Raw genomic sequence first — 25641 nt, 5'->3', positions numbered from 1 at the left:
GCAGCAGCCAAAAGAAACCAGGACTCCAAACTGGAACCCTCTGGAGGCAGATTAAAACCATCGCAGGCTGCACTGCTGGTGGCACTGACAGCTTGAGTCAAACCTGTCTCACGGGTTTGGGATGCAGGAGGAGAGCAACAGGAACGGATGTGCCAGCAGGGAGCAGGAGTGGTCCAACATGTGAATGTGGTTAGGAAGGGTTTCACCATTCTCTCCACATGTAACACAAGCAGGGAATGGCACCTGCAGGTGTTTTCTCAGGCAGACCGAACAGGAGGGAGAAGGTGAGCTTAGGAGAATGTGTACTCCCAAAAAGGTCAGTGGCTCGTCTTTATATGGATGTGGTGAGTGTGATGCTGAGCTCCAAAGAGTGCTGGTGTCCCCAGGTGTGCTGATTTCAGGAGAGAATTTTAAAAGGGTAAACTATGATAGGAAATTTGGGACAAGAAATAGAGCCTGTTGAGAAGGAACAGTAAGTTCTAGATGCACATTGCGTTTCTGTGTCATCCTCCAGACTTCCAGAGACCTTTCTGGTCCCTGTGAGGTCTCTTGGACATCCTTTCCCACCCTGCTTAGGCTGGAAAAATGTGTGCTGCAGTTTCTGGTTCCTTATCTTAATACCAATAGTTCCTCCAACTGGAAGCTGCACTTCTGGTTCCCAGCCTAAATATACTTATGACCTGTTTATCTTTGCTTGATTTGGGGCCATGATTTTGCAAAAAATGTAACAGCCAGCCCACATAAGTATTTTAAAATGCTGTCTCATCTCAGATGCTTAGACCAGATCCTGCAGTTCTTGCATGGAGAAAAATCCTTGTGACCTTGGTGACTCTATTCCCCAAATAGTATTGGAATAAGAATTTTCAGGCTTATTTCACACCAGCTCCTTATTCCAGCAGCCCCTGACTGCTCAGACATGTATCCAAACAACCCAGGGCTTCCTTTAAGGTAGAGCAGAAGCTCCAGGAGCAAAATGAGTGAGTTGAGTATTGGTGGTTCAGAGTAACGTTTTACATCTGTTCAATAATATCACTGTAAGTGCAGAAGTCCCTGCCTTTCTCTTTGTCCAGGGATTTCATGGTGGTTAAGGTTGGAAAAGGCTTCAGCCAGAATTTGAAGCTGCTGTGCAGCAGCAGGGTGGAGAGTCCAGCCTTTCTCCAAACCAGCATCCCTGTGTATGAATGAGAGAACATCCATGAGCTTGGGCTTCCTTCATTCCCCGCTCCAGGGATTCCCTCACTGCAGAAGACAGGGAGAAAAGGTTGTTCAGGGTTGTACCCAATCACTGCCTTTTGTGGGGGTGATGCTGATGTGCCACTCATCTGTTTCAGCATCACATTCTCTGAAACACAGCACTGTGCTCACTGTACTCAAACACTGTGAGTTGTCAGACGCAGATAAAAGCTCCCCAACATTAACAGCAGCAACATTCCAACCTCTAAATTCAGCTTTGAAGTTAGCAACCCACTAAGCCATGGAGGCTGCTCCTTTCTGCGCTGACTCAGTGGGACGATTTACATCCCACAGCTATTTTTACAGAGAAAGAATGAGAAAAAAGCCACACATTTATTTTTCAAAATCCAGTCTTGGGTTCTAGAGAATTGTTTGCAGCAAGCCTAGATAGGTTTCCATGCCTATTCATCCCCTGGCTTATTTGATGAGCTTGCCAGCAGGAAGGATTTTAATTCCTTTTTATCCCAAACTATTTTTTCCACAGCTGTGATATGAAATGGTTCTGCCAAATAATTTAGGCTAAAAATCTGACCTATATTGAATAGCATAAGATGCTGAGCATGTTCTTGGGATTTTAAGGGCAGAATTTGTATTTCACCGTAGGATTTTTAATGGAAGCCTACAAGAAAACATTGTCTCACATCTCCTTAGTCTTATTATTATTATTAATATTATTATTATTATTATATGTTACTAATACTATAAGACATGTTGATGGCTCACTTGCAACAGCATACAAAAAAGGATCTTATGAAACAGCCATATGAAAAGACATAGAACCTGTATGTGTTTTATAGGACAGTTTCAAAACCTGTCTTTTACTCTATGCCCTTATTTCAGGCCATATCATCAGACATCCTTTTGATTGCTGGTGTAGACTGCAAGCATTATTAAGAGTTGCCATGTGGCTTCTTTAAGCCTATTTGGCAAAAGCATTCACCACTCTAAGGGTCCCGTGCTGCAAATAAACTAATTGCAACTTTTATTGGCAAACATCTCGAATGGCAAATTTGGTCTGTACTTTAAAATATGTACTGTGTGGGCAAAATCCTGCTTGGGAGCACAAGCTGCTTCAGGGCATGAGAGGTGGGAAGCACGGGAAGGCTTCATTTCGGTTTCAGAGGAACACAGAGGCCACCAGCACCCACACACTGCTGTTCTCAGCTCCAAAGGCTTCATCACACCCAGCACAGCTCCCAAACCTCCCCTTCCAGGCCCAAAGGCGTGGACATTGTCAGTGCACATCAGCATCCTCTGAGCAAAGGGAAGGGCAGAGCTTTCTGCCTTGGCAGGCGCTCAGAGCATCATCCCGAGATGTGACAGCAGTGGGTTCAAGTGCCTGCGGGGAATGTTTATCCCGTGCAGTATAAACACAGCCGGCCGGGAAGCAACGTATTGCGCAGAAATGCCTTGAGTCACTTTGTGGAGATAAATACTAAGTTTGTGTCCTCCCAGCCCCGGGTCTGCCTTGCCCATATAGGGCCCAGGATCAGCGCTGCCTTGGCTTTGCTTCAGGAGCAGGAAGAGTGGGAATCCATCCCCACACGGGCTTCGGGGCTGTGCTGGGGCTGGGGGCTGTGCACGGGGGTCTGAGCCTGGGCTCCACCTCAGCCCTGCCGGCCGGGGCTCGGCTCCGGGGCCGCTGGGATGGAGCATCAACCACCTTCATCCGCTTTTAGAGAGCGCTTTGACCTGCTCAAACGCCTGCTATGGGTTTAGCAGATGTGTCCTCCTGCCTCCAGGAAGGTCAGGACCTCTTGGGAACTAGAGGCCACCAGCGCTACTGATGGTTTGGGTGGGGAGCTGAGGGGAGGAGAAGTTTTTTTAAAGTAACACAAAGGGACGAGGTGAGTGGTCGTGCGGGGACAGGGTGGGCTGGTGGCTTTGGGAGGGAAGTCGCCCCGGTGGAAAGGGGAGGTTCCGGGGGTGCCGGGGGTGCCGGGGCCGCCCGCTCCCCGCGGGGCTCCCGCCGCTGCCCCCGCCGGCGGCGCCAGCACCCGGCACGGCCCCGCGGCCCGGGGGCGGGGCCTCGCGCCGGCAGCCAATGGGCGGGGAGACACCTCCGTGCTCATTTGCATTCGGGCGCGACGCAGCCAATGGGCGCGCGAGCCGCCGGCCGCGCTGCGCTCCAGCCGCCCCGCCCGGGCGGCCGCGGCTCATTCGGAGAATGGCCGCGGCCACGGCGTGCGGCTCCCCGCCTCCCCGCCCGCCCCGCGAGCAGCCGCCGCCGCGCAAGCGGGGCGACTCCCGGCGGCGGCAGGCCGCCCTCTTCTTCCTCAACAACATCTCCCTGGACGGGCGGCCGCCCTGCCCGCCCGCCGAGAAGCCGCCGCTGCCCGCCGGCCCGGGCGACGGGGAAGAGGCGGCGGCGGAGCTGGCCGGAGCCCCGCCGCGCCTGCTGCCCCCGCCGCCAGTATGCCAGCCGCCGCCCGCCCTGCTGCTGCCCGGCGTGCCCGCGCTCGCAGCCGCCGGAGCCAAGGGGGATGCGGACCCCGCCCGCGGGAGCATCTTCCTGCCGCAGCTGCTGCTGGGCGGCCCGCTGTGCCCGCCGCCCCCGGCGCCGCCCGCCCTGCCGGGGATGCTGGCGGCCCCCAAGCCGGGCGCCCCGGGGCTGCTGAGCCCCACGCAGAGCGCGGCGGGCGGCGGCTTCGCGCTGGAGGCGCAGCGGCAGAGGTGAGTGAGGGGACGGGGCTCGCCGGGGCCAGCCCACAGCCCCCGCCCCCGCCGCGCTGACCCCGCGGGGCGTGGGAAGCGCCGGGACCCCCGCGGGCCTGGGAAGAGCCGGACTTTCCCAGGGCCCTCGGCCGGCCGGCGGCTCCGGGAGGGGGGAGCGGGGCATGGGAAACGGGCGCCCCCGGGGAGAGCGGCCGTGGGAGGCGGTGCCGGCCCCGCGGTGGCCCCGGGAGGGAGCACCTGCCCCGGGGCCCGGCCGGAGGTGCGCGGGGATCCGGCCGGAGAGCGCTGCCCGGCCCGCACCGCCTCGGCAGCGCCGCTCGGGCCCGGGGACGCGGAGGATGCCCCGGCCGGCGCAGCGGCGGATGAGGGGAATCTGCGGAGGGGATCTCTCGCTGAGGCTCTCTTTGCAGGTCTGCGGTACCCTGAACCTTGCCTTCTGCTTTTCCCCAGCCCAGTTTCTGCATTTCTCTGTTTCCAGATGAAGCTGACAGGGTCACTGCTAGGCAGGACGCTTCCTCCGTGCACTCCGGCCACACTGCTGGTGTCGTGCCTTCTCCTGCTCTGTGCTGCTTGTCGCTGCAACTTGTATTAATGAATGCTTGTGCACAGGGAACTTGGAGTCAGCCTCGGGGGAGGATGCTCTGGCCTTCAGAGCAGGATTACCATTGCATTTCCAAGGGACTTCTGTCAGGCTGAAAGTGCTGGTTTTCTAATCAACTGGAAGGCAGGCTCTTGCTCAGATCTTGGGGATTTGAGCTCTGAAAGAACTCTTTTCAGGCCGTTTCTTGCATAAACAGTTCTGTAAAGTGAGCTGGCCCTCTGAGCCTGCAGATAGGCAGCTGTATCAAAGGCTTTAAGTCTCTGTGGTCTTTACAGCGGCTTCGAGAGCTTTGTTAGTGAGCTGAAATAGAGATGTTGTCAGTGCTTGAAAGCTGGGCAGTTTGCTAATGCAGTTGATGGGTATCCCCTTTCAGTGTGCACTTCACAGTGGAGAACCCCCAGCTTGGGGGTTCAGGTGAATTTGAAGAGAAGTAGCTGTTTGTCAGTAATGTGGGGGGGTCCTCATGTGTTGTCCCTCCTGGGGTGTTTTCCTTTTGAACCCTTATTTACAGCTCATTGCTTTTCTTGTCATGGAGGAGACCTTTCCCTCCTTGTTTGTTGGAAAAATGAAGCTGTGGCTCCCAGCTGGGTGCCCTGCATTGTGCAGTTGTGTGCCGCTTGTTGAGCAGGAAAGCCTGGAGTGAGGGTGTTGCTGTGGAACAGTTCCTACCCAGCACTCCTGGTCCACAAAAGCCAGCACAGGAGGTGCTGTGTGATTTAATTTCATTGCTTTAATATTGTAGGCAAAGCTCTTGAGGGCAAGTTTTGCATTAAGAGTTTCAAAGCACAGTTCCCTTTGTGGATATGGCTTTCGTTGTGCCTGTGTGTATGGAGTTCTGGAGAGATGATCCTTCCCCTTTCCCATGCCAAGTCAACAGGACACTAAGAAAATATTCCTAGGATCCTCTCATTTTATGTCCTTTCTGCCTCTTTCCTTGGCATCAGGTTTGAGTTGTTCCACCACAGTAATTCGAATCAATCCGGCTGAAAAGAATGATGAATCAGAAATAAAAGGTAGAGCGAAATGCAAGAGGCAGTCAAGGGAATCAAAAGGCTTCTGTCTGAGTAATGACAAAATAAACCATGATTTTTTTGCTTGGAAGATTTGGCTGGAAGGGTATATTGTATTGATCAGTTTGCATGCTACTTTTGAGAGTGATTTGGAGTGAGAGTTCATCTGGTTTTCTTCTTGAAAGAAAAAGCATCCGCTGAAACCATCAGACAGAAGATCCACATCTTTACATGGACACACACATCTTCTGACAAAAGGACAGTTTTGTGCTGCCTGTGGAGATGTGTTAGATCCAATGTACCACATCCCAGTCACACTGGCCATGGGTGAAATATACCATCCCTCTATAACGACAGTTTCACTGTCAACTTCCAGGGTGAGGGATTTGGCACTTTATTTTTCACTGGACAGTTTCATGCTTTGGTCTGTGGCAGAGTATTTCTTCATCCCCCTTGAGCAGAGGCATCTCTTCTTGTTGTAAATACACAAGGAATGATTCAAGGAATCACTGGAGGAATGTCCTGCAGGACAGTGGTGCTTTTACTCCTTCCCTTTCTGTGTTGGGTGAGTTATTTGCAATCTGAGATTCCAAAATCAGCAATTACAAAATGTGTCTTATTGGGAGATGGGAATCTGAGAATTGTTTTGCCATACAGCAGTGTTGCTATTCTAGATAATTAACTGCCTGCATCATGCAGAGGTACAGGCGAGTGAGGTTGGCGGAGAGAAGGGGGAAGCGGAATCTGCACTGCCATTCTGGGCTTTTCATCCTTGGAGCCCACTTTAGGCAGCTGTTCTCTTCAGAGTCCTTTTTGAGTCACTGACAAGAGCTGCTTTGAATTTTCCTCAGATGCGTGAGGATCACTGCCTGCAGGGTCTCCAGGCTCCCTCTGTCTGTGTTCACTGACCAGTCTTGTGCCATGTCTGGGGATTTCATCGTGCTGGGACTTGCCCCAATCATGGACGTCTCTATCTACTATCATATCTCTATCTCTACCTACTGACAGTATCATTGGGCAGAGTTTTATTACAAAACTTGATCTTGTTTGACTTGATTGAGAGGTTGCAAGAAGCTGATGAGACCGGCCAGCATGGCTCAGGGCAGGGCGTGACAGCACCTCTGCTCGAGCTGGGGGTTAGTTATTGGTAACAGGCAGGATCTGCACTGCAGCCCAGGGAACAAGAGATCTGCTCACCTGATGTAACCTGGAGTTCCCTGGAGTTCCTCCTTAGTTGTCAGGTCCTTTAGGATGGAAACTTAGCAGAGGAGGCACCATTCAAATCTGGTTGCTCAGTTTCATTGTGGTACTGGCTGAGCATTGTAAACTTAATGACTTTAACCTTCCACTTTCATTTTCCTAAGGAGTCTTCTGTCTACAGGATCTTAAATTACAATGCTGTGTTATACCAGCTTGCCTGATGTGCTTGCCATCCCTCTTCCCTTCTCCTTTTCCATCTTGCTCTGTTCTTTTGTTCTTTTAAAGAACGAGCCTCACAGAAAGCAGTGGAGGGAGGCAGCAAACAGGGAACAAATCGGCATTCACAGATTTTTAATGAATTTCTGCAGCTGGGTCTGAAACTGACAGAGCTTTTTGGGAAAACACAGATAGCAGAGAGCCCTGGAAATAGCCAGGTTATGAAAGCATTAAAAATGGAAACAACAGCCCTGAATGTCAATGCTTGTTGTGCTTCTGAGGTTTTGTTACAGTGTAATGTAAAAGCAGCTGGTTTTGCCGTAATTTGCTGCATTTTGCTGTGCCTAAGAATAAACACAGAGACTAAATTATTTGTGACTGATGCTTTAATGTCCTTGGAGTTCAGTGGTCAGGGAGCTGAACTGAGTGTTCGTGATAGCTCAGTCATTTCTGATTTATCAGCAAATTTAGGTCATTTTGAAAGTGGGAGTTTAAACAGTAGTTGATAACAGCAACACTTTGGACCTACTCTGTTTTTGAGTGTTAATTGGATGCCAAATTGCTGACATAGGTGTGATCAGATTAGTTCTGTGGGTGGAAGAGCAGAAATGCTTCGTCAGGATTTTATAGTTATGGTAGTTAATGTGTTGTTTTGTCCTACTGTCAGCTTAGCTGCTGTGGTCACTTCAAGAAATATAAATATTTTTATAAAGACTCCCCTGCTAATAAACAGATATTGTTGAAATGGATGAAATAAAAAGTCTTACTTTAAATTTTGAACCTAATTTGGAATAAGCTGGGCACATGGTGCTTTTCAAGAAGCAGCAAGCTCTGTCAAAGATGGCAAGCTTTGACCTTTCAGAGGTGAACAGTAGACTGGGATGTGCTGCTCGAGGCTGAAAATGAGCATATTCTAAACCTGAACTTCATTTAAAAGTCAGCTGAAACGTTAAGGCCGCAGTCTCCTCCCCAGGCTGCTTCACCAGATTTCTCTCATATTCTTGACTGCAGGTGTATTACACGTGTCCAAGATTAGTTTTTTTATAGCTGCCTGTAGACATTCCCAGCCAGGTATATTACAGGAGTAAGCTGTATGGTTAGCGGGAAATTTGGAGATCAGAACATCTTAAGTCCTTGTATCCTGTGCACTCCTGTGAAAGGGTCTGGGTCAGGCAATCCGAGACACTTCCAACACCAAGGTTATTTGACCTCCTCAATTTAGATAGTCTGGAGGCTTTATAGTACCTGAGCTTTCCAGGCAGGAGTAGTCTGTGCACAATCAACTGTACTTGCAGCTGATTTTACCTGTGGATGGATTCTGCAGCTTTTCAGAGTGATACAGGAGGCCTGGCAGCGGGTTTGGGGATGCTGCAGGTTTGGGGATTCCAGCTCAAAGCTCTTCTCTGCTGGAAGTGATGAGGGTAGTCAGAATGATGTTGTCTTGCTTCAAGTCAAGGACTCATCAGCCAAGAATGAAAACCCTACTGAATTAAATATAAAAACCAGAATCACTTAATTTTAGGAATCCTATTTAGACCTCCAGTGAGCAAGTCCTGTAGGAGTGTTACAGTATAGTATATTAAATGTGATTATTTAGTTATATATAGTATATTAAATATTGTGTTATGCTTTCCGCCTGTCAGCCAGTTAAAGCTGTGATGCTGTCAGGCTGAGCAAGCTTGAAGATATTTTCGAGCCTTCTTTTGAAGGTTGTTCTGAAGGTGTCTGGCTCTGTAGTTGGAGTTTTAAAAATGCACAATGAAATTTGGGCTCTTTAATGAGCACAAGGTATTGCTGATAGAGGAGGTGACTGCAGATGGAGGGTGCTCAGCTAAAGCCACTCAGTCAACCCAGTTCTTCAGACAGAGCTCCAAACTCCTGGCCTTTGGTTTACAGCTGTTGAGTATTTAACCTGCTGTAATTGGAATTCACCTGGAATTACTGTAGCCTACTGTAATAGGAATTTACCTATTCCCTGAGAAAAGAACCTTCAGCTGGCCCTCTGTTTCACAAGACATAGCAAGCCCTTAAAGCTTGCTGTCAGCTGCCCCTGCTGCTGAGGCTGTGATCCCGGGAGCTCCTCTCCAGGGAATGCTCCTCTTGTGCCAGCTCTTGCTCAGGTGGTGGTACCCAAGCTGCCTCACAGTTGGGTAGCTGGTTCATTTTGGAATCCCCACAGCATGGGCTGAACTGCTGCTGGTCAGGGCTGCTTGCTCAACAGCAAGGACAGATTTGCACTTGCTCTGTTGTGGTTGCTGCAGTTTAAGCATAAAATTTTGCCCTAGTAAAGCTACACCCTCTTGGCTGTGCATTGAAGGGGATGGCTGATGCAATGGGAAAAACCAGGTGCCCATAAAAACACTGTGGGACCTCTCTAAACTTGCTTTGGTTTCCTCCAGTCACCAGTTTTAATTTTCTCCTTCCCAGTTAGGAGATTCTCTTTCATTTTTTTTAAATTTTTTTTTTCCTTCTTCCTTTATTTTTCAGCTTGGCAGTTTATTGTGCTGAAGGCTTTTATTTAGCAAGGCACATGATGAAATGACAGCATCATCTCTCAGTGAAGTGCATGAATATTTCTAGCGTAATGCCCACGGTGTCATCAAGGACACACTTTGCATTTCACGTGCCTGTTTTGGTCAGCAGCTCAGTGCTGAGTAAGCAGAGCACAAAGCACAGGGGGCAGCCGGGTTGGTGAGCTGTGAACACCTCCAGAAACTGGGAGAAATTTGGAGAAATGCTGGTAGTGTTCTGGCCAGCACATCTAGCCTGCTTTGTGAGAAGCAGCAGGGATTTTAGGAGTGAGCTTCAGGAGAGGGCCATGGGCACAGCAAACCCTACATCTGGTTTGGTGGTTCTGTTGCAACAGCTGGGCTTTCACAATACTTACTGGAAGGCATTATTTTCTCTTTGCATTGTCTAAACACTCTGAGCACCAAAAGAATGTGATTTATGAAACTCAATGAATATAAAGCTCATTCTCTATTAGGTTTTAATCATATGTGGTTGTGAATCAGCAATGAAGTAGCAGCTGCTGTGAAGATTATCTAATTTCTTTCCTTGTTAGTATTTAAAACTCTCCAGGCTTAGTGAGCTTCCCACTTACTCGGCCTCCACCTTCATTCAAATTATACTTCATTTCTGTTCATTCTCATCTGTTCCACAGGCTGTGTGACACATTCTTCCCTTGCATGTGGCTTTGCTGGTGTTGGAGAGTGCAGGATTTTCTCCTGGCTGGAAAGCCCCTGGTGCCCTTTGAGTTTTACAAACAAACCTTGAGTAGGAACACAAAGGTGAAAGAATTAGGCCTCCTCCTTCATCCTGGGCTCTCACAGAGGGACCTGTTCTGTAGCCTAAAAGTACTTCTCATGCTCATGTGGCTGATTGCAGTTTACCCCTTAAAATGAGGATTACTGGATGAATAAGTTAAACTAGCCCTGCTGTGAGACTTGCATTTATTTTCTGGCATGCTGGTACTTAAATGTCAGGAAAGAGCTCCTGGGATGGTGGCCTGCAATCCAAATGCACATTTGTGGTGCCATAAAACAGCGAGTAGCTGACTTTGTGAAGAAGCAGCACTGAGCTGTACACTTACTGTTGGTGATGCAAAGTGTCTTTCTTCTCTGCCACTGCCTCTCAAGGAACATCTGAGCTGAAATCATCCACCCATGAAAATGGCCTGCTTGGTGCTGGGCACTTCATGGTACAGATCCTTTGTGAAGTCATTTGTTTTACCAAAGACATGGTTTTGATGTGATTCAGTGTAAATGCAGTCTTGGGCTTCTTTTGGCTTTAATTACTGAGAACTTGTTGCTATCAGTGAGCTGTACTCAATCTGCTTTTGAGCAGGAAACTCATTAGTGTGAGCGCCGAGGGTGGTGAGGCACAGGGCACTGATAGCGGAACAGGGATGCTCCCACTCAGGATGCACTGAAATCACTGAATGTCTCCTGGGCTGCAGAAGAAATGGCAGCTGCTAAAAAGCATGCTTAAATATGAGGAGTAGCTTTCTTAATCTCCTAATGCCTGTATTTTACCTAGTGAAGCCCAAGAACAGTTCATATCTGTTTGTTGTCTTGCCCATAAGGAATAAAAACAATACAGCTTAATCTTTAAAACAGGTCTTGGAAAAACAAAGCTGACAGGTATATCTTCCTGTTGTAAACAGGATTTAGGATCTGGATTTCTTGTGCAAATTACCTTTGACAGTTGTTTCTAAGCTAGTGCTTCCAAAAACCAATAAATTATTTTTTTGTCCTTGTTATATTAATAACTCAGCCTCTTGACAGATGGGATCATACTGAGACCTGTGAAGGACATTACAAAGGAACATCATATTAAAATAAAACTCAAGTGAGAAACAGGAAACCAAATTCTATTAGGCCCTAATTTTACACAGTAATTAAAAATCCTTGACCTCCCCCATTGCACTCATCTGTTAGCAGTACGGATGGCTAAAGAGCAACAGAGGATATCGGCCATGCTGCTAATTTTAGCCCAGTGCCCGGGGTGTGTGCCTGTGTGTGCATGGGAAGGGCCACGGATGCAGCTCCACTGGAAACAAATCCACACTGCTGGGCCCTTGGAGGAGGGCTTGGGCCATGTCCAGCTTTGGCAGCAGCTTTGAATGCTCCTGTTGCAGGGCTTGGTGATGCTGGAGGTGATGAGAACAAGAGGTCACAGCATGAGATGAACTCGGGGTGCTGTGCTGGTGGAAGCATTTGAATATTGGTTGAACTCTGGATGTGTGGTGGGCTCTCTGTGCCTGAGAGAGAGGGGGATTAATCAGGGTGGGGGAGAAGCACTGTGAGATTTTAGAAACTTCCAATTTTACCCTTCAGGAGGCCAGCTTGTCTGTTCACCTGCTGTGGCAGAGATGCAGGAACTAGAAGGGCAAAATGGAGAGAAGCTTCGAAGTGCACACAGGCTTAAGAAAAACCATCGTCACTGTCAGGCCCAGTATTGGGGGTAAGGCCCAACTTTAAGGGGTTAAAATGAGATTTGTGGGGGCTGTTTGTTGCAGCATCTGTGAGTGCAGACTGGGGTCATGGGTGCCCAAAGGAGTGCCTTAGGGGACTGTGAGTGGCCCAGGAGCAGCAGTGAAAGAGGCTTGTCTGTTCCTGAAGTCACATCTGACAGCATCCCGTGCATTCAGTACCTGCTGAAGAATGGTCAACTCGCACACTTCCAACTGCAGGAACATCCCAAAGCTTTACCCTTGTCCTCCTGGGTGTCTGCAGGTAGCCCAATGCAGGTGGGAAGAGCGAGAATACTCTTGGCAGTCCGTCAGAAAGGTCAGTGTTCTCTAATCTGGAGCAGCGACTTAACAAGCTTTCTCCTTTCCATTCATAAGGCAGGCCATGCAGGGATTACCACTGCTATACATAGATTGCTCTTAGCTGTGTCCTGTCCTGCTGGGAACACTGTAAGAGCTGTGTCAACCTCAGGGCTGGGGATCCCACTGCTGCTTATCCAGTGTGCAGTCTCTGCTGAGAGATCCAGTGGGACCCTGGCAGGACCAGAAGAGGACAACTCTGAAGCTGGAAGCACTCAAACACTGGGTTTCCTCAATGGGAGATCCATCAAAAGAATAAATGTGTGGGCTGGCTAGCGCTTCCCAGGGCAGGAGTTAAAATGTAGCTCTGAAGATAATTTGTTGGGTTTTTTTCTGGACACAAGGGGTTTGTGTGGGTTTTTTGTAAGTGCGTGTTTAGCTCGTTTGGAGATTTGGCAGCAGTGTTGGATTGTGTCAGCCCTTGTGTGCACATGGAGATAACGAGCCACGGCGTAATCCAAAATTCCTCTACTTGATAGCCCCTTATCTCGGGGCATGTGCTCTGTGTGTTTTCGCTCTTGATGGCTCCCCTTGAGGTGCTGGCTCTGTAAACACAGTTGCTGTTTTTAATGGTCTGGGAGTGTCCTGCTTTGGCCTTTATTGGCACCTGAAATAAAGGTCTGGGAAGTGCCCAAAAATAATCTCCTGGTCAGGGACGTACAAGCACCCCAACCCTCTATAACTTGTCAGAGCAGTGGCTGGTGCTGGCAGACAGGCAAGTTTGAACTTTCTGTTGGAATTACAGCCTGCTCCATGGAACCCATGAACATTTTAATATTGGGTATTTCAGTTTCTATTTGCCAGGTCACACATGGGTAAGGATGTGTAATGTAACTCAGCATATGTAGAGATGTTGGTATTAGCATTTGGGTTGCTTTCAGCAACAAACACACTGTATAAACCACTTAAAATCCTTCAAATTCCATGGACCATAGCAAGAAGTGTTATCCTAGGTGAAGGTGCTTAGCACAGGATATGTGACTTGGCATTTTTTTGTCATCAAAGTTAGCAGTCACTGGAGTGACCCTGTGCAGCCTGTTGTGCAAGTGTGAGTTGCTGCATGAGAAGAGCACTCAAACTAAAGCAAATACATGTGTGTGTGCTTTTATATAAGTCCTGACTACTCAAAAAATGTCAGATTTTGCTGTGTTCTCCAAGTACTGCATTAGTGACTCCCTCAGAACATGTTGAGGGTGCTGGCTTGCTGTAAAGTGTTGGTTTAGGCCTACAGACTGTTTCAGGTGCTCTGGATTAGTGAGAATTCTTCACATACACCCCATTTTGAGATTGGAGGGAGAGTGTCTGGCTCAGCATCAGGGATTCCTCCAAGGTGACAGCTTCGCTGAGGGTAGAAATTATTTACAAGTGTAGCTAAAAATGAAGTTTCCTGTTGGCAGAGTGGGGATGAGTCATTGTGGTTCTGAGTCAAGGGGTGGGATCTTCCCTTCACTGAGCAGGGCTTTACTTCCAGATCTGCTTTCAGTTCAGGTGTTCGTCACTCTTGTCCCTGTTACTGAGAAAACAAGGGGGAATTCAGAAGGTGTAACGCCCTGGATGAGTCTCCACTGTGGAGTTAGGAGTGAGGATCTAGCCATGGCTCTCCCAGTCCATCCTGTTACTCACATCAAGCATCCTTTTACAGAACTATGTGCTTTTGTTGTACCAATGCCCACTGGCATTAGCTGTGTTTTTCCTCTGCGTGCCATACACAGCGTCTTTCTGTCTCCATCCAGCCAGGTCTCCCCGGGAGGGGAGGAAGACTGTGGATGTTACAGTTTGCAGTGACTTCCTCATTTCATGAAAGGTTTTTTATTGAATTTTAGACGCCAGATTAGACTGGAGAACCAGGTAAATGTTAAAGTGTTAAACGTACCTATGCCATTCTTGCTGAAAAGCAGCAGACCAGTAATAATTTTAAAACTGAAGTGCTGGTGGAGGGTGTTGAAGCTGTGCCAGGAATGTTCTCCAGTTGCACCTTGTGGATTTGTAGGAGGCAGTCTCTAGCAGTACTGAAGGTGTTAGTCCTGTGGGAGGGTTTGCCTCCCTTGTGTCTGCAGAAAGGGGCACTAATTTTTCATCCTCCTACCTGTTTGAGTTCTGAGCTTTACTTCCTTTTAAGAGTGCCTGAACAGTGCAGCTGAGAGTCTGCTCTGCTGCAGCTCGAGGTTTGATTTTTTTTTTTTTTTTGCTAGAAGCTGATCTTGTCAAACCAGAGTCCTGCAGCTTTTGTCCATGTGCTGCTTCTACATTGACTTCCATGGCAGCACTGCCCACTAGTTGAGTTCCTGTGTCACTTGGGAAGAAAACCTTGGACTTGAACACACATGGCTTGTGCTAAAAGTGTAGCACAATGCATGCTTAAACAAAGGCAGAAAATGTGGACTCTGATAGTTGTAGTGTCAGCATTTTGCTGATGGAGTGCATTGTTCCTATGGAAATTGCAGTCAGAGTTGCACAATTCATTTGTCAATCTCTACCATCAAAGAAAGACTTCACTTGGACAATAGTAATGTATCTTACTTTGGCAAAGTCTGTTTTCTTTTGCTTGAACGTAATATCCTATTACTGTTGCACTAACTCACATGAGCCCTACTATTATTCTTGCATCTTCCATTCTGGGACTTCACATGGGCGCCAAATACTTTTTGCTTCCTCTAATAACCCTCTCTATTGTTTCTCAGAGAGATATGTCAGTTTTATTGAGCTGCAGTCACAGACTCTCAGTCTGCTGACTCCTGCAGCTGGAGACAGCTGTTCTGAATGGAGAATGCACACAGATGTTTGGTCATCATACAGTATCTGAACTTAAATTGATATAAAATTATTTATTCCCCTGTCTTGATGCGGGGATCTTTTTGTGACATTTTTGTCAGATGTTAAATGAGTATTTGGAAGCTTTTTTAGCTATTTAGCTTATAGGTAGGTGTTCTTCTGTGTGGCAGATAATGAATGGTCTTGTTGATGAAGTTGGTATAAAAATGTATTTCAAGGGTCCTAGAGGGGGAGACAAGTTCTTGGCCTTTTAAGGAATTTTAAACTCTTAATTAAGCACTCTTGCAACAAAAGAAAAATCCAGAAAACCTGCCATGCATCCTAAGAGCTCATAGATCTGTTGCAGTTCATAAACTCAGAGGCCATGGACTAATACTGTTCACTCTTCGTGGTGTTGTACATTTTGCAGAAGGCGTTTTATCTCCCAGCGCTGCTCTCTAGACTTTTTAGAAGACATAGTGGAATATGCCAGTGTACGAAGGTACTTTTTTTCAAAAGCAGCATTAACCTCAACTCGTTGCATGCAGTCCTCTCCTCCCTCCACCCTCTTCCACGCCAATATCTGAGGTCCTGCATGCTGTTGCTGCCATCTGATCATACAACTGGCACGATTTTTTCCCAGAACGCTTAACAGATTTGGCCTTTTTGTTTGTTTTTCTTTTTATCATTGCAGAACCAAGCATATATCTGGGTCTCCAAGACACAAAAGTTTGAAGAAGATGCACTTCATCAAGAACATGAGGCAGTATGACACCAAGAACAGCAGGTAATGCGTGGAGATCGAGGTTTCCTCTGTACTTGTGTGCAATAAGAAACAGCCCCCATTTCCACACAGTAAGACATTTAATATCAGTGAGAATTAGAGGATAACAAGGCCTGGGGCCTGGTTAGTTTTATCCAGTCTTCTATCAAAAGGGGTAGGTGCTCATATCTGCTACATTTGCAGCAATACACTGATGATTCTGCCATCCTACTCTGAGCAGGTTAAATCATTCTCTCTTTTCTTCTCTCACATTTCTTATTTCTCACCCTTTCCTTTTCTCAGGCACACAGAGAGGTCAGAGTTGAGGAGGATTTAAGGAGGATGACTTGGTTTAGCCAAATTCTTGGTTCATGGTCGCTGAGCAGAAGAGAAAGGGAGGCTGCATTCATGTTTATTATTAATAGAAGTGTGAGGTTTCATCTAAATGTAGAATATTATCTACATCTTTTCACGGGGTTTATGTAAAAATTACATAAATACAGATATATATTAAAGGACTAGGATCTCCTTTGAGGAGCTCCCAAGGTGATGGCAGGTCCTGAACACTGGGGTTTGTCAGAGAGCCCCAAGGACCTGCAGGGTGAGCGTGAAACCTCTACGCTTCTGCTGCTTTCTAAAAACATTAAATACACAGCAGTATCTATGACTTGCAGAGCAAGATAAGAAGAGCCTTTTGTTAACATCCCATAAAAAGCTGCTTTGTAACTTCTGGATCTTAATTCATATCCTGATCTTTCCCCATCTGCTTACAGGATTGTGTTAATCTGTGCTAAACGAACACTGTGCGTGGCGTTTTCTATCCTACCTTACGGGGAGGGGTTACGGATCAGGTGAGTCTCTTCAACTGCTTTGTGAAATGTCTGCTCTGTTGTTTCAAAAGATCTTCTGAAATGAGTGTGGTTGGTATGGATCTCCTGTTTGAAGCAAGTGAACTTATTTAACCATGCAAGGACAAGAGCTTGCTGTCAGAGCAGTAAAACCAGACACTACCAGTGTCAAAGTGTTCATTCAAACTCCAAGAGAAAAATAGTGGAAAAGGCAGACTTTTCTTCCAGTGTTTATTCACATTTTAAAGCACCCCAGCCCTGTGAAATCTCTGAAATCAACTTTGAACAGTTGATGTGATTGGCTGCTGTGTAGGTCTTCTGTACTCCTAAAGTGGTCAGAAATCAACTGTCTTTAGAGCCACAAACAATGGTGTCAGCAAAAAAGTGCAGGGAGTTTCAGGGAAGGGTGCTGTTGCCTTCAGTGGAGATCCTCAAGGTTTTATAGTGAATTTACACCTAAATAAGGTAAAGATGCTCTTCTGTTTCTCAGCTTTAAGCCGTGAATGTCACTGTTTGCAGCTTGAGAAAAGCAGAAACAATTTGGACTGATTCACACTGCTTTTAGTGTTTGTTTTATTGTTTTTTGTTTACAACTGTGGGTATGATCATTTATGAGAAACAAAACCCACAAACTGGATTTCCCTGCATCTTTCTTCAGTACCTTGTGAAGTTTAAGTCCATTCTGTGAAGGTCTGTTATCTACAAATATACCATAGAAAACACTAATTCTATTCTGGCAAAACAATTGTGTTGTCACTTCTGTCCTGTCCGTAACTTATGGACAAAGGAAACGGATGCTTAGTGGTGGGAATTGTATTGTATGCAAATACATGCCATAAAAATAGTTGATGGGAAAAAATTCTCCCACATAATAGAAAGGCAGCAAGGTCACTGGAGCTATTTCAGAGCACTTTTGAGCACTGTGCTGTTCTGGTTGCAAGCTGGCAAGGTAGTTCTTCACTTGAAAACTGCTTTTTTGTATTGGAATATTGGTGACAAAGCCATGTGCTGCTATCACTGATACAGAGATCTGCAGCTTCATTCTTAACTTGAGCTTGTATGCACAGGGGTTGCAAAATTGCACTTGAAAGGCAGGTTTCTAATCCTGGAAAACAAGTAATGTAAATCATGTTTTCTGTTAGGTGTTTGAGCATTAGAGGGTTGAGAACGGTGTGGTCTTGTGCAGAAAGATCATATTAAAAACAGTTTATTTCCAATAGGTAGAGTGGAAGATTAGTGTTAAGCTGAAATGAAATCTGATTCTTTGGTTAATGAACATCTCCACATTTTGAAAAAAACAGTAAAAACTGATGCTGTCATGGAGGTGGCATTGAGGGGTTGGCTTGTTTCCACACAGGAGAACTCTGACCTGGTGGTGTTGGTTGGTGTTTACCGTGGGAAGCTGGGCTTGCATTTTGTGATAGTTCTCTTTCTTACCTGCATTTAGTGATCTGAAAATGGAAGGACAGAAACAGCGACATCCTTCTGGGGGAGTTTCAGTATCTACTGAGATGGTGCTTGGACTGGAAGGAGTAGAGCTGGGTGCTGATGGCAAGGTAAGGACATTTCTTTTTTCACCCCGGGACCATTTCATGCTGTGACAAATCAATTTATGCAGTGCTTTGCCATCCATTCTGTGAGAGCTGTGGCTTTTCAGAGCAGTGGAAGTTTTAGACCCATAGTTTGAAATTGTGGCTTGTGATAATGCTGCTTCTGAAGCATTTTGAGGAGGCTGCTGAAGCTTGTGATCACTTCTGCCTCTGTTTCTGGAGAACTGAGTTGACTTTGCTATCTGAGGCAACATGTGAGTGAAGTTTTGATAGAAATATGGATGAAATTCATACTGCTTTAGTTAAATTTATACGTCAGAATTTTACCCGCGATTCTCGCCTTTTCTTTGCCATCACACCAAATCTTCAACATCACTTCATTTTAAAGTTGTGGAAACAAGGCATGCCTCATCCAACTTCTCCCTTCCTCCTGTCTCACGGTTCTGAGGTCCCCACTCCCAAATCCAGACTCTAGGGGACTCTGACTGGAAAATCCTAGATGTCTGTAAATAAGCTTTTCAGTAAATTTCCCCCAATAACCACTAACACTTCCTCTTCTTTCAGGTTGTGTCCTATGCAAAATTCTTGTACCCGACCAATGCTCTGGTTGTTCGCAAAGCTGATGCCTACGGTGCTGTTCCCCCGTGTCGAGCCAGTGCTCCCCGGAGTCTTCCTGGATCAAGATACAAACCTGTGACAGCAAAAACGATACCAGCAGGGACAGACATTGGTAAGGACAGGAGCCAGCTCTGTCATCACTCATGCACGCAGCAGAAAAGGCAGAGATTTGTTGAGACAACTGCAGGTGGTCAGTGTGTGACTGGGATGGAGGTGCTGCAGCTCATTAGTGCAGTGCAAATGATGAGCTTTTAGGACTGAGCCTTTCACAAACTCCTTACTTTCTCCATCTATCTAGCCTAGTTCTGCTTATGCCATTCAAGAGGCAGAAAACTTTTCCTTGGGAATGTAAAGTTTTGTATTACCAAGAAACGCCTGGTGTACGTGGACCCAGGTGGTTCTCCTTGCCTTCTAGCACAGGAACAATGCATAAGCCAGAGTTTGTGCCAAGAATCCCTTCTCTTGTGTAAAAGAGCAAACCTGACAACTCTGCTGTCTGTTAGACTACAGGCAAAAGACTTCAGTCTTGTTTTCTGGGTATATTTGTAGGTGCAAACTCAATTTGCACTAAATCTAAAATGGTGTGTGAGGTGTGGTGTGTGTGTGGTGGAGAAAGAGTTTGTGTGGTTTATTTAATCATTCTAATTTGTGACTGGTGCATCATGAAATGCAAACGTGTGCCTGTAGCTGCAATTTGCCTGTACTGTGAGATCAGCCAACACTTAACATTTGCTATTTGATAATTTTTTTAAGGAGGAAACAGAGAATTTAAAGCTCTTTTTGTGGTGATTGAATGTGCTTTCCTCATTCCCTCAGGAAGCGAAGCTGGAGAAGCTGCAGAGTATGATCCAGATCTCCTGGATGATCCTCAGTGGCCCTGTGGAAAACATAAACGTGTTCTCATCTTTGCCTCTTACATGGTGAGTGACTGGTATATCTGAACAGAGGAGAGACTCCCTGACAGATCCTCCTATAAAGAGGTTTTTGACGAAAAAAAATTCCTCTAGGAAAAAAAAAAGTGGGTTTCCTAATAATTGATCAGGAAAAATAAAAACAGTTGAGTTTGTACAGTGAGCTTGTCGAGGCCCAACCTGACACATGTCTTCATGTTATCATTTACTTCTTGTAACCTTTGCTTTACTGGTTTTTTAAAGACTTTGTCTATAGCTGGGATTCATCTTTGGGACATTTCAGAAAGGTTAAATTGTGAATAATAAAATTTGAGTTTGCTTTTGCATTAGTGTTCTTTGAAGAGTTGTTTGGCTGTCAGTCCTGTTTACAAGACAAATGATAAATTTTGCTTCTTGCATTTCAGACTACAGTCATAGAGTATGTGAAACCCTCAGACCTTAAAAAGGATATGAACGAAACCTTTAGAGAGAAGTTTCCTCATATCAAGTTGACACTGAGCAAAATTAGGAGGTAAGAAACAAGCCTTGAATAACAAGAACATCGTCCACTGTCTGAGGCTGCACTTGTATGGAGCAAATACTAAATCTATTAATAGCATATATGATTAAACACTAATCTCCTGTTGTCAGTTGAGCTGACTGTAGGATGACAGCCCTGTACTGGAATGTTTAGGATGCTGAGAAAGGGTAACAGTTGGTTTTCAAAGTTCCACCTCAAGGGTTTTGTTTCACCAACCGTGGTGTACTAACACTAGGAGCCAATTAACAGTGGAGTAGCATTAGCTTTGAAACAAACACTTGTAACCTGATTGCTTGGCTGCATTGCAATCCCACTCCAACCGGATTGGCTTTCTGGGCCCTCTGGCTATTTTTGCCGTTCAATTACCAGACTCACTGATGACCACAGAGTCTAACAAGATTGTAGGATAAAGAGTGTTAGATCTGGGAAGACTTGGTAAAGAAAAGATTTTTGTGGAGGCCAAACAGAATTTCTCATCCTTGAGTAAATGCATCTGGTCGCTCCTCAGCAAGATGCACTGTTGCACCTTCAGAGAGCTGTAATCTTGCTGGTGTTACAGGGTGTTAATGCAGTCAGGGCCTGTTGAAATAGCCAGCTTAAACACAATTCTGCTGAGTCACCAGGCCCAGGTGTAGCTCAGCTCCAGGGGAAGGTTTGCTTGGGCAGTCTGTTCTGAGTCCTGCATGCTCCTCTTTGCAGCAGTTCAGAGCAGTGTGTTCATGCAGGGATCATGCAGGCACAGTGTGGATGGTTCCTCTCAGGGCTGCCATCCACACTCCAAGCCTGACTAAATGCTGAGGTGAAGGGCTGGCTGTGTGGGAAGTGTGGAAAGCAAGGCTGCCTTCACCTCACACCTGCCTCTTCCACAAGGTGTGTACTAGACCGGTCTCTGCGCAGCAGCTGCTGACATCTGCAGGGTTCTGATGTGGTTTTCTGTAGGTCACAGTGGTTCACTCTTACGATATGAATCACAAACCAGTTTGGGAGCCCAGAAGGAATCCTACAGCAGTAGCCTGTGTGTCAGTGAGGCAGCTAAGCTCTGGTGTTTATGGGAAGATGAGGAATTGTTCTACTACAGTGGATGTTGTCAGCCAGGTGAAATCAGTTTGTGCATCAGCACCAGCTTGCTGCCAGCTGGGTTTTTCCACTCTAGGATAATACTTGTGATGGTTTTCCAAATAGGGGTCTTGCCCATATGCTCCTCTGAGTTGCTGTGCTGCAGTATTTCTACAGCATTTAATAAAAGCTGTCATGTCGGGGTGGGGGTTGTCTTTTCTCCTATTCCAGTTTAAAGAGAGAGATGAGAAACCTGAGTGAGGAATGCAGTCTGGAGCCGGTGACTGTCTCCATGGCTTATGTTTACTTTGAGAAGCTTGTCCTCCAAGGCAAACTCAACAAACAGAACCGCAAACTGTGTGCTGGTGCTTGTGTTCTGCTCGCAGCCAAGATCAGCAGTGACCTCAGGAAACATGAAGTTAAACACCTAATAGATGTAAGTGCTATGAGCCTTGTTCTAGCTATTGTCAGAACCTCCTCCCTAGCTCTTAGGCAAAGATTAAATGCAAGGTTTTCAGTGGCATGTGCTTGCATGGAAGACCAGCTCTTTCAGACAGTTTTATGTCTCATTAGGGCTCTTCCTTGCTTTATTTTTTTAATTCATTAAAACTATCTGCCTGGTGCAGGCTAGTGTCTTACTGATGCTACAGTAAAGTTATTTTTGCACTTGCATATGTTTGCCAGAGAAGCAGTCACTGTTGTGTGGGTGTCACAGCTGAGCTGATAAGCTGGTTTTGATTCTGAAGATACAGCTCAGGCTGTGCATCACTGACTTAATCTAACAATGCTTTGAAATCACCTGGATTAACTGATCCCTTCTCCCCTCCTTTGTTTGGTTTTGTTACCACTGTCGTAGAAACTAGAAGAGAGATTCAGATTCAACAGAAGGGATCTCATCGGTTTCGAATTCACCGTCCTCGTAGCTTTGGAACTGGCTCTGTATCTCCCTGAGAACCAAGTTTTACCTCATTACAGACGGCTCACACAACAGTCTTAACCAAAGCTCCGTCCCAGGCGGCATCCAGCCGTGCTGGGGGCCCATCCCGGGATGCTGCTGGTGGAGGTGCCACTGGCTCCAGCTCGTTGGGAAGGCTGCAGGGTGTTGGGAACTGTCAAGGTCTGTGGACACAGATGCCAAATCTGGGGGATGGTACGAGAAGAGTTACTGAACTTTTATTTTCTTTTGGACATTTAAAGCACAAATATTCACCAGTCAGCTGTCATGGCTGCTTATTATTCTTTATTTATCTTCCTGGTTTTATGAAAACTGTTCTTCCCTATGAAGAATACTATGGTATTGGTTCTTTTTCTTTTGTTTTGTTTTAAGCCTTTATTGTATTCCTTGAAACTGAAGGAACATCACTTCCATTCCAGTGCACCATAAAGTTCAGATGTTTCTAAGAACCTTCTCACATTTTTACATTAATGAAATGCATACTTTATTTTTTTAAAGATGTGCCTAAATCTGGCTGGTCTGGTACCAGTGCTTTTTAAGTTAGTTCTGTTATTTAGTGGGGAATCCTGAATTTGTATAGCCATTTATTCTTTACCTGCATTGGCCTTGCAAACAAGGAAAACAATTCCAGTATATCTGCACTAATAATATACAGGGCATCTATTCTATGATCTATAAGTAGCGAGACTGAAATTACTCCATTTCAATTTATTTACTATAAATACCTTAAAAATATACATTTTACTTTAGAAGGAAAAGTGGTTTGAAAACCTGTCATGAAGTACCACACATTGAGTGAGGTAGCTGGGAAGTGATTGCCGTCCTAATTCACTTGAGTGGAAGATGAGCACTTGACTAAGAGCAATTTGCTGTCAAATGTATCATTTAGAAGCTTTATTTGTTTCACTGTTCAGTAGCCTGAAATAAGCACCTTTTTTAGGATGACTGTATTATAGATGGTCTTATCTGAGCAAATATGAAGCCAGTGGAGTTACTGCTGCCAGCCGAAGCCAATGAAACAAAGCATGCTCAGTATTTAAAATGCTACTTTTTTTACTCTCTGTTCTTCCAAGCGTTGCATCACTGTGATGGTCCTCATAAAACTGGCATTTCTTGCACATCTGAGCAGCCACTACTGGCTGGTGCCCAGCAGCTCTCTAGTGCATACACAGAGCTCAAATAACTTCTCTGCCCCTTGGCTATTCCTTCCTTTATTTTTACAGTATCCAGGTTGGGAATGAATTCTTGATTATACCTGGAACCTTCTGTGGTATTGGCTCTTGGGTTTATTTTCTGAAGCAATATTATGATACAAGTTACTGGGTCTGTTTGCAAGGAACAAAACTGATACTTGGTTATTCCAACTGAGAAAGTAATTTAAGTTTGACTCATAAACTACCAGACCTCATGCTGAGGTCAGGGACTTGCTATCCAATATGTAAAGTAATGTAAATTCCTGTTCCTTGTATTAAATATTGGTCGTAGCCAAAACCAAAGCTGAATCTTTGCTCTTCAGCTGTGTTTTGTCTGAAGCTAATTTGGCTTCATTAGAATTGCAGCAAACTTTACTGGAGCCACTTCCTCTCTGAGTGGGGCTCAAAGTGTATTTTTCATATATAATAATTACAGTGACTATCAAACCTTTTGTAACTGTGTTCAGCTGTATGTAGCTTCAAATTATTTGTGTAAAATTTAATATGCTTGTGATTTCTCTAACACAGAAGGACTTTCCAGTCTCCAGAAGTGAGATGGTAGCTAATAGCTTAGACAATAAGCTTGCCAGTTATCTTCCAAAAGGTTTAAAAAATTGTGTACTAGTTAAACTTTCTACTGAATATAACTGTCCTTGCATGCAGAAATAGTGATGTACTAAACATCTAGTGTGTAATGAGCCTCCAAATTAGCAAACAGTGGTGCAAAGGTGGTCCACCACTTCCCAAGGCATTGTGGAGGGGACAGAGGTACAACAGAGCAAAGAAATTTCTCACAGAACAGCTTGATCAGTATGAATGAAATCTGAACGTATCTTTCTCTGGGAACTCCTTTATTTAGTGTATAAAGAGTTTTCTGTAACAAAATTAACTTTCCTTTCTCACCATCTAAGGCAACAAAACACACTTTGGTTTGCAACACTTTGCAGTCTCTATTCAGTGGAAGTTTGTCTAGTTCAAGTGGCCATTTGGGCTGTAATTACACTCCCAGAATCTGTGGGTTTACGTCATAAAACCGGCAAGCTTTTGTTTTCTTCCAGGAGAACAAATTGGGATAAAGGAGCATTAAATTACAGAAAGCTGGATGCTGTCTAATAGTTATTCTAGAAGTTGGCTTGGGCACACACTGGAGTTGGGGAGCACGGGCCAAGGATGACTCAGGGCAGCGAGGGCCGTGCCAGCCTGGTCTGGCAGAGCTTGGGCTCGGGGTGATGCTGCCCAGAGCCTGGGGTTTGTGCACGGGGTGTCTCGTGTGTCTGTGCAGGAACAGCCCTTCTGCAGGGATCCACTGCCGCCTCCGTGTGCTCTGCCCGCTGCTTTTCCCGTTTCCAGAGCGCAGCTCGCAGTCCTGTGTGGGAATCTCTCTCTTTTCACCTAAAAGCTGCCACCATGTGGCAAAGGACTATCAGTACCTTGTGTGTTCACAAACTCAGCTCGGGACCCAAAGCCTGACCCAGACCTGCTGGTTTACGTTTGCACAGCCAAACTCCTCTTGCTCTGAAGAGAAACAGGTTTACACCGAGGAGGGGTCTGGTGCTTTGTGAAGGTGCTGCTGGGGTGGTTCAGCACGGAGAACTCTCTTGAGAAGAGCCTGTACTCTTTCCTGTAAACAAAAACCCTTCTAGTTTTGTCATATTCCATTATTTAAAAGTCTGAGTTGTAGCCTGTTTTGGGTTTTGTTTGTTTGGTTGTTTTTATTCTTCTGTGAAATTAAGATGCTGTGAAATAAAACCTGTTTTGGTACACAGTTTGTAACCGAAATGTCTCATTTTGGAATAACAGAATGGATGGTGTTGGAAGGGCCCGCTGGAGATTCTCCTGTCTGACCCTGCTGCTAAGGCAGGTCATCTGGAGCAGGTGACACAGCAATGTGTCCAGCTGGGTTTGAAATGTCTCCACAGATGGAAACTCCTCCGTGTCCCTGGGCAGCTGTTCCAGTGCTCTGCCACCTTTAATGGAAAATTATTCCTCAAGTTCAGGTGGGGTTTTTGTGTTTTAGTTCATGGCCATTTCTCCTTGTCCAGTTGCTGGGCACCACTAAAAGAGTCTGGCAACATTTTCTGCCACCCCTTGGAGAAATTTGTGTGGATTGAGGAGATCTCCTCTCATTCTTCTCCAGAATAAACAGGCCCACTCCTCCAGTCTCTCCTCCTGAGATGCTCCAGCCCCCTCTCCATGGCCGGGCCTCCC

The 25641-nt window shown here is 46.0% G+C and overlaps 1 protein-coding gene and 1 long non-coding RNA gene across 5 annotated transcripts; one reads left to right on the top strand and one right to left on the bottom strand.

The window, feature by feature from the left end:
• Nucleotides 1-1976: 1976 nt before the first annotated feature.
• CABLES2 (Cdk5 and Abl enzyme substrate 2) lies at nucleotides 1977-25430 on the top strand. Of its 3 annotated transcripts, XR_009278815.1 has the most exons (11): nucleotides 1977-3906; nucleotides 15450-15521; nucleotides 15714-15806; nucleotides 16556-16633; nucleotides 18078-18186; nucleotides 18745-18910; nucleotides 19615-19718; nucleotides 20114-20220; nucleotides 21517-21721; nucleotides 22142-22402; nucleotides 25234-25430. XR_009278815.1 is itself a non-coding variant. In XM_058850387.1 (10 exons), the coding sequence occupies exons 1-10, from the start codon at nucleotides 3278-3280 to the stop codon at nucleotides 22280-22282; spliced, it is 1704 nt and encodes a 567-aa protein (XP_058706370.1). In that variant the 5' UTR covers nucleotides 1977-3277; the 3' UTR covers nucleotides 22283-25198. The 3 variants fall into 3 exon arrangements, 2 of the variants coding, with proteins under 2 accessions (XP_058706370.1, XP_058706371.1); XM_058850387.1 differs by lacking the exon at nucleotides 25234-25430 and having other exon boundaries at nucleotides 22142-25198; XM_058850388.1 differs by lacking the exons at nucleotides 15450-15521; nucleotides 25234-25430 and having other exon boundaries at nucleotides 1980-3906; nucleotides 22142-25198.
• On the bottom strand, nucleotides 4338-13489 carry LOC131584863 (uncharacterized). 2 transcript variants are annotated; one of them, XR_009278817.1, is made up of 4 exons: nucleotides 12092-13489; nucleotides 11134-11240; nucleotides 10040-10207; nucleotides 4338-8420 (listed from the first exon to the last, which is right to left on the bottom strand). It is a non-coding gene; the product is annotated as an uncharacterized LOC131584863 (long non-coding RNA). The 2 variants fall into 2 exon arrangements; XR_009278816.1 differs by lacking the exon at nucleotides 10040-10207 and having other exon boundaries at nucleotides 10529-11240.
• Nucleotides 25431-25641: the final 211 nt, after the last annotated feature.

Source organism: Poecile atricapillus, chromosome 15 (genome assembly GCF_030490865.1).
Source record: "Poecile atricapillus isolate bPoeAtr1 chromosome 15, bPoeAtr1.hap1, whole genome shotgun sequence".
NCBI classification, from domain to species: Eukaryota; Metazoa; Chordata; class Aves; order Passeriformes; family Paridae; genus Poecile; species Poecile atricapillus.
Note: the sequence above shows the minus strand (reverse complement) of the source record. Positions and strands in the feature narration are given on the sequence as shown.